The following is an 8,033-nucleotide window of genomic DNA, read 5'->3' as shown; positions in this document are numbered from 1 at the left end:
TGGCTTTAGAACTTAGCCAAGTCCTGCTTTTTTCTAGCTATGGCTTTTCTTCATTTGGTTGAGCTTGCTGTATTGAATTTTCAGTGTGTGTTCTGGAAAGTGTTCTTCCAGGACTGAGCATTGGCTGTTCTACAAAACCTCATCTTCTGCCTGTCTGGAGACCACCAAAGGGAAGAGCAAGTGCTGCGGTGTGTCTTCAGGTGCCTGGTAACTCTGCCTTGGGCCATGTAAGCTCTCTGGTGCCCCAGTTCCTTTGTCTGTAACAAGAATCTGGGAGTCTTTCAGGGTGTTGCTGCTCAGTCAGCATCTCTAAGGAGTTTCATGGGCTTCACAGCAGTGTTTGGTCTCTTCTCACAAGGAACAAGTGACAGAACAAGAGGAAACAGCTTCAGGTTGCACCAGGGCAGGTTTAGACTGGAGATAAGGAGCAGTTTGTTCAGTGAAGGGGTTGTCAAGCCTGGAACAGGCTGCCCAAGGCAGTGGTGGAGTCACCATCCCTGCAGGGGTTGAAGAGATGTGTAGATGTGGCACCTGGGGATGGGGTTTAGAGATTCCAGTCAGGAGAGCTGTTGTCTCTGATTGAACATGAAGTCAGAATGTAAACCCTCTGGGGTTGCTGCAGCTCCTCTCATGTTTAGGAACGCTTGGGAAGCTTTCATTCAAGGCTTCTCTGGGCGCTGTTGGTGGTGTCTGACAGGCATCCCCTGTCATTGGGATCCTAACGTGTGGTCTCAGTTCTGGGAGGTGGTTCTGCCTGTTGGCACCAGTGCAGCTCTGAGCCCGGCCTCCTCTGCAGAGCTCAGGTAAGCCAGCACGCTGATACGGTTGGACTTTGTGTGGCTGTAGGACCACTTCCGCTCTGCCTCCTGATGCAATGCCAAGACCAATCAGTGCAGCCTGGACACAGCCAGCGTGGACCTAAGGCTGTGCGAGTGGGTGAGACCACGCTCTTCCTCACCTGTAGGTAGCAAAATGCCTGCTCCATGGTTTCTGGGCCACCAGCCCTGCTTGGAGGGAGCCTCGGGGGAGGATCCTGGCCTGAGGTGTGCTGGGAGAGGGCAGCCTTGTCTCTAAATCTGTAGCTGTTCTGGGAAGAGATCTGGCCCTAAGCAGATTTTAAACAGTTGCTGTTGCTGTATCGTGTCTCGGTCTTAAATGTGTGGCTGTGTTTCCTCCCCCTCCTCGACAGCCCTTTTTGGGTAGAGACGTGAGTATCTTTAGTGTCTGGTGTTTCACAGGTTGGTTTGAGCCCAGCCGGCAATGCAGGGAGATGGATGCAGGGATGAAGGAATTCCTGCAGGACTTCCTGCTTTGTGGCATCGCTTTTGTGGAGAATGAATGTTGCACCCAGCCAAGAGGCCACAGCAATGGTGGCAGAAAGGATCAGCTTGATGAGGTAACAGGGAATGGCACTGACAGCTTTGTCAGGAGCTGTGAAGGGCAGACTGCTCAGTTCTTTGGGAAGGTGCTGCTGCCTTGTCCTGTGTGTCGTGCACTGGGGTCTGGTTTGCAAAGCAAAGGTCTGGGTCTTCCACAGCCTCTTGTTAGAGAATAGTAAAGTTTTTCTTTGTAACTTTGTTTATTTCTCTGTAACTTTGTGTGGTTGTTCTATCATAAAACTCCCCTCTTTTGATGTTAAGGAAGGGTGGAGTTTTGTGATGGGATAAACATATAGTAATAATAATAGAAGAAAGCATAGTAGAAATAGTTATATTTTCTATTGTAAAGGTTTATGAATTAATAGAAGGCCTTTATATGCGGCTGGAGCTTTGCTGTTCTAAATTTTAGCTGTTCTGCAGATTTAGCAATAACTGTGCCTGTGCCATCCTGTAACTCTGTACCATCCTGTAACTGTAGTTTTTAGCAACAGAAACTAACCTAACCATACATGGTTACAGGGAGTGTGGGAAGGAATGTACTGTGGAGCTATACCCAGGTAGAACCTAGACTTAAGAAAGTCAAAAAGCATACCAGAAACTGATAAGAAAGTGCTAGCATCCACAGAAGAGTTGGGATATGTCCCAGTAAGGGAAAGGTGAAGAGGACGACCTGAGGAAGACTTCTTACTTCATCCGAGGAAGACTCCTTACTTCATCAGGACGACCACCAGAGGGGGCTGCGCAAGTGCAGAGGAGCCTGATGTCCTAATAGATTGATGTGGTAATCCTTAATGCATATGTATTAGTTAATGATGTAATCTGTATTGAATAGTGTATAAATTGTGGACACGATGTGACGAGGTTGAAACCAGATTTGGGTGCGTACCCCTGGTTTCCCAGCGCTGCAATAAAGCACCTCATATAACCAGTCCGGTGGTTATGTGTCTGTTCCTATGCTAACACTCTGGCCACTGGGCTTGAACTGAGCTGGTTCTGGGTGGGATCTGCCCCTTCCTGCGTGAGAGTCTGGATCATGAGGCTGTGGAGCTGCCCCGGGAGAGTGTGGTGACTGTTGTGACAGTGCAGACAGGAGGAACTGGGAAGAGCAGAGCTTTGCAAAGAGAGGCATTTCTGGTTATGGCTTGGAAGGTTAGGAGGGCAGCCCTGGCCCTGGGAGCCAGGTAGATCAGAACCAGTTTGTTTCTGCTGTGTTTCAAACAGCCCAACAGCGTGGCAGGATAGGCTTTGTGTTTCAAGTCTTGTCCAAGCTGCAGGAACACTTTAACGTGCCTTATGCCACTGAGAGAGGAGGGATTGCTTCTAATGAGTAGAAACAAATAGAAAGGAGGGGTTCCAAGGAATATCCAGGCAGCTTTTTGCTCCAGGTACCCTTAGCCCCTGAGCACTCTTGCCCCTCTGTCTGTCTCCTTCTGTGCATGTTGTAGGGGGGAAGGTGGCTGAAAACGCAAGATCCTGAGAAGGGAAGTGGGCTTGGTGGTGGGTGGGTGCAGGCAGGTGCTGGTCGTGCCGCTCAGGGGCTTCCTTGGTTTGACAGTTGCCATGAGTGCCAGAACTGTAGAACTCATCAGCTTTTTGTACCTTTCACTTGGAAGGATTCCCGTCAGGTAGGGAACCTTCCATCTGCAGCCAGCTGAAGTGCATCAAGCAAAGGCAACCTGGGCTTCATTAGGAGGGCTAACCATGAATGCTTGTAGCTCTGCAAAGCCAGAGTTGTGCAGGAAGAACATGGATTTCTGGCTTTCCTGAGCCCCCGTCTCTGCCAGAAATCCTTTCTTGCCAGCCTCTTCCAGTCTTGCTTCCAAAATGCTTGAGTCTTTGACCTGTTTCTAAGTGAAATGAGGTGTTTTTCAAGAAAGATGTGTTCATTTCAATGTCTGCTTCCTGCCCGCTGCTTTGGCTGAAACCTGACAAGTCTCAGGTTAAGTTACTGCCAAGGGTAAAGGATGGAAAACCCCCAGGCTGTGGGAAAGACTGCAACATTATCCAGCTCCTGAGGTACCAAAGCCCCTGCCCAGAAAAGTGGCTTCCTCTGAGTCCTGAGCTGCAGGAGGAGGTTGTTGCCTTGGAGGCAGAGAGTGGCCTTTGCTCCAGTGCTCCTGCACTGCCTTTGTAAGGGTGAATGGAGCACCCAGGTGAAAAGGTGCTGGTGACTGTGGAGGTGGGAGGTGCTGCTCCGTCCCCTGCTGTGGGACTGGGTTCAGAGGCCCTGAAGGGAGAGCAGAAGATCAAGGCTTTCCCAGAGGGTAACAGTTCATTCTCTAACAGGGAAGGGGGCTGGAGGCAGCTCCTGGGTGTTTGCTTCTAACAGCGCAATGCCGCCTTGCTTGGACAGAGGGAAAGAGAAGCTTCCGAGCAGTAATGGTAGGACAGGAGCTGAGTTGGATGGTTTCCCACTAGGGAGGGATGTGCCTGTGGGCAAGATGCTCGCTGGAGACTCCTCCAGGCTTTCCAAAGGGCCTTTAATGTGTTGCCTTGTTAGGAGACCATAATGTATGTGCCTTTGAATGAGAGTCACCCTGGACACCCTTGTACTTCCCGACAACTTCAACAGTACAACCAGCATTTCTTTACTGTCCTCCTGTTCTGAGATGGTGGAGATTAGGCCTGAAGAGGTGGCAGGCAGAGCTGTTAACTGCTGGTCTGTCTCCGTTCCCTGGCAGGCCTCAGTGAAACCAGAAGGGTGGTTGCATGCACCTGCACCTGATGGGGAGCACCTTCTGGCCCCGGGACAGGCAGCCCAAGTGTCTTCATGCTCTGGTTTCTCTTGCCCATGCAGCATCCAAGTGTTCCAGTGCCTGAAGCACAAGGGCACGAGCGGGTGGATGCTGCTGGTGGATGGTTTCTGTGCGGCAGAGCAGGTTCTCCAGCGCTCCCCAGACCAATTGGAGATGCTCCCCAAGGTCCCGCTGGAGCAGGAGGATGTCAAGAATGTGGGAGACTGTCACAACCCCGTGATTGGAATTGGGCCAGTTCTCAGTGTCTGCCCCTGAAGAAGGAGCTTTATCTCCTCAGGTAACACCCATGTGAGGCCTCTTGCCAATGGGGAGGAGAGGGGATTGTGGCAGAGAGTGGAGGATTTTCAGGAGATACCCTAAACTAAAATGGCACCTTCTAGTGGAAGGTGTCCCTGCCTGGGACAGGGCTTGGAACTGGATGACCTTTAAGGTCCTTTCCAATCCAAACCAGGCTGTGGTTCTATGAAAAAACAATCTCTATTTGAGGGGCAGCAGTGAAGCCACAGGAACAGCCCAGGTTTCTTCCTGGGCTGTGCACTGCTGCTTTAGAGGAGGTGTCAGAGGCACCCATACAAGGATGGGTGTCAGTGCTGAGCTCTGGCTTTTCACTCCTCTCTTCCTCACTTCACCTCCATGCCTCCATCTCCATTCGTTTGAGAGGCAGTAGGATTCAGCCCTTCCAAAGGAAATTTGGGCTGCTTTCTGCAGCTCCAGCCTGGCTTAGTGCAGGAGCCTGTCCAGCACTGCTTTGCACTTTAATTCTGACAGCCTGTGGCCTCACCCTTTGCTGTGGCACATCCTTCCATGGGACACCAGCACGAACACTTTTGCACTTGGTAGCATACTCCTTGCTCCCAGTGCTGGGTATTCTCCTGACAGTCCTGCACTTGCAGTGTAACCTCTCCTGTCCTCTCTCTGGCTTCCCTTAAACACTGCCTCATCCCCCAGGCTCCTGCGGTTCCCTGTGGGAATACCTGGCTGTGCCCCTGGAGCCACGGGGGCAGTCTCTGACCTCTTCTTTGCTTGTAGATACAACAGCTACGCTCGTGCTCTCATCAACACGGCGCCCTACGACGTTGTGCACCGCTGGGACGCTGCTCACCGCACCCTCACCACTGAGCTCCAGAGACCAGAGAATGAACCCTGGGTCAAACTGAAGCCAGGCAAGGTAGGGCTTGGAGCTGGGAGACTCGCCTGGGTTTTGTGCAGGGAGGGAAGCATGGTCCTTTGGATGTGCTTGCTGCCACTGAGGTGGCTGCTTCAGGCAAGCTCCACATACTGCAGCTTTCTTCGCAGGTCTTCTAAGGTGGCCTGTATTACAGTACTGGCATCTGTTGTGAGGGGGATGTGTTCCTCCTCTTGTAAAAGAATATGAGCTTCCAGGTAAGGCAGAAATGTGTAGCTCAAACCCTGCCTCAGAGGAAGGTTAGGCCCAGCTAGAGGAGAGGAGAAAGATCTTCTCAGTGGCTGCAGTGAGGATCCTCAGAAGCAGAGGGGCTGGGAACACCTAGTGTTCGACCTCTAACTTCCTCCAGAAGAAACTTCAAGTGTGTTGGAAATCCAAAGGTGTAGGAAGCCGAATTTACTTCTGCTCTGAGGTTATCTTTGAACCCTCAGTGGAAGGAAAAAGCTCTGCCCTGTGCTCTGAAAGGCTGATGCTGGGTTCAGCATTGGAGGAGCTTGAAGAGCTGGAGCCACAGTTGTAGACCTGAAGGTGTTGCAGTGCATAGCTTCTTCCTTCAGCTGTGTCTGCGTGAAGGGGCTTTATTCCTTCAGGGGCTAGATGCAGCCTGCGCCCAGGGCCCCAGAAACGAAAGGGTCAAGGGGGGAAAAAGGATGATCTTAGAGCCCCCCAACCCTTGTGTTCCTGAGGATGCTGGGGGCAAGTGAAACTCTAGAGGCAGGAGATGGCCCCTCACGGCTCCTCTCTTGGGAGCCCAAGGGGCACAGAGTGTGCAGCTGCAGGTGAGCTCAAGGGGTGCAATAAGACTCCCAAAATAGTGTTCAACGCACACGCCAAGGGCTGGCTCCTGCATCCGTCACCACTCATAACTCCCTTCTGAGATAAGAGGTGCTTGACCTGAGTGACGATGGAATAGTCGACTGGAAGCCACGCACATTTTACTCCATCCTTCAAGCTATAATTGCCCCTGGCAGTGCTTACACCCGGGTTAGCCTGCCCTCGGGCTCCACCAGCATGCATCACCCATCACCAGAGCTGGAGCCTCTGGGCCGCTCACCAGCACGCAGGCTGCTCTCTCCGTCTTTCCAGCCAAGACAGTTTTTACCTCGACTCTAAAGAGCAAAGTGGAGACAAAAGAAATGGGTAACTCCTGCTTCTTTGTTAATACTCCTGCTTCCCTTCTCTTACATCTCCTTCTCGACAGGCTGGAGAAATAGGCTGACAAGAACTGCAAAGGTTTAACAAGAGCAAGTGCAAGGAGCTGCACCTGGGAATGAAAAGCTCCATGAACCAGGAAATGTTGGGGAATAACTGTTTGGAAAGCAGCTCTGCAGAATAGGATGCGAGGGTCCTGGCGGACACAAAATTGAAAGGAAGATGGCAATATGCCCTTGCTACCAAGAAGTTAAATGGTCTACTGGGTTGAATACACCAAACCCAGTGCCCTCACAAGAGGAAGACCAGCAGCTCCAAGAACTCCTCTGCACCCGCAAAGACATCACACCACCAGTAATGCTCGAAGGCAACACCAGAAGTGGCCAAATGAGCCGGGCCAGCAGCAGGGCCACTCGCTGACCCTGCGGGACCAGGAGGCTCCGTTTTTCACCCAGAAACCTTCCTCTCTCTGTTATTAAACACTTGAACATCCCAGAAAGCGTCTGGCGCTGCTGTCCAAGCTTCCAGCTGAGGATGAAGCAGTGGCAAATACAATGGAGAGCCCATGGCGACAGCCCCCAGCCACGCCCTGTGACGACCCCAGCCACGCCCTGCAACGTCCCCCAGCCACGCCCTGTGACGTCATTCCCCCCCCCCCCATTGTGACCTTGCTGCTCGCCCTGCTCATATTCCACCCAGGTACTCCCATAGGGCAGTTGCTGTGGGAGACGGCTCTGAGGAGCTCTCAGAGGAGCACGTGCAGCAGCATCACTCAGCGCCCCAGAGGAAGGTCTTTCTGGACTGCCGGTGCCAGCAGCACCCGTGGTGCACCAACCCTGTGCTATGGATGCACAGTGTGTGGGGGGCTTCCCAGCCTCTGCCTGGGTGTTCCTTTTCCGCAAGTACCCTCAGCTGCTGCTCTTGCTGCAGGCCTGGGTCTTTCAGGAGATGAAGCGGTTCTTTGGCGGGCGCAGCTTGAAGGCATACCTGATGACACGCATGATCCTGGACGCGCTGCCCGCCTACGGCCTGGATGAAGGTTTCCTGGATGCGGTGCTGCGCCCCGACCTGCGGAGCCACACGTCGAGGTTCGTGCGAAGGCTCCTGGAGGCCACAGAGGAGTGCGCGGAAGAAGTGCTGAAACTCATGATCCGCGAGGACTCCTGTGCTGGCAGCGGCTTGGGGAAGAGCCCCAGAGCCAGCGAGTGCTGGTCTGAGTTCAGCTGGTGGCAGGAGGGCAGCCCTGTGGCCAGCACCAGCTGGAGGGCGTGCCATGTGCGACGCAAGGGCAAGCTCGTGGTGAGGATCACCTCCTCCGGCAGCCAGCACAGAGGTGAGTGGACCGTCACCACCAGCGTGACCCACTCTGACCGCCCCGAGCCCAGCCCCAGCCCCACTGCCTGCACGCTGGGGACCCCTGTGCCCAGAGCAGCCCCCTCCGGCAGCGCTGCTGCAGCGGACGCAGACGCGCTCCCGAGCACCTCGACCGCTGCCGTGCAGGGGGGTCCTGCCTGCGTCCCCGCTCCCATCCCAGCGGAGCAGGAAGAGGCACAGCAGGAG

At 53.5% G+C, this 8,033-nt stretch overlaps 1 protein-coding gene across 1 annotated transcript; it reads left to right on the top strand.

Moving 5' to 3' along the window:
- The first annotated feature begins 3,791 nt into the window (after positions 1-3,791).
- LOC133218178 (uncharacterized) lies at positions 3,792-5,745 on the top strand. The gene is given in 3 exon segments (XM_061364331.1): positions 3,792-4,379; positions 4,382-4,412; positions 5,165-5,745. Coding segments are annotated over 3 exon segments (852 nt in total). The 5' UTR covers positions 3,792-3,904; the 3' UTR covers positions 5,511-5,745.
- The last annotated feature ends 2,288 nt before the right edge of the window (positions 5,746-8,033 follow it).

The sequence above is a fragment of the Neopsephotus bourkii genome, unplaced genomic scaffold (assembly GCF_033783945.1).
Source record: "Neopsephotus bourkii isolate Nb327-2 ecotype Australia unplaced genomic scaffold, CSIRO-AGI_Nbou_v1 NB_1231, whole genome shotgun sequence".
Taxonomy (NCBI): domain Eukaryota; kingdom Metazoa; phylum Chordata; class Aves; order Psittaciformes; family Psittacidae; genus Neopsephotus; species Neopsephotus bourkii.
This window is presented reverse-complemented; position numbering and strand designations above follow the sequence as displayed.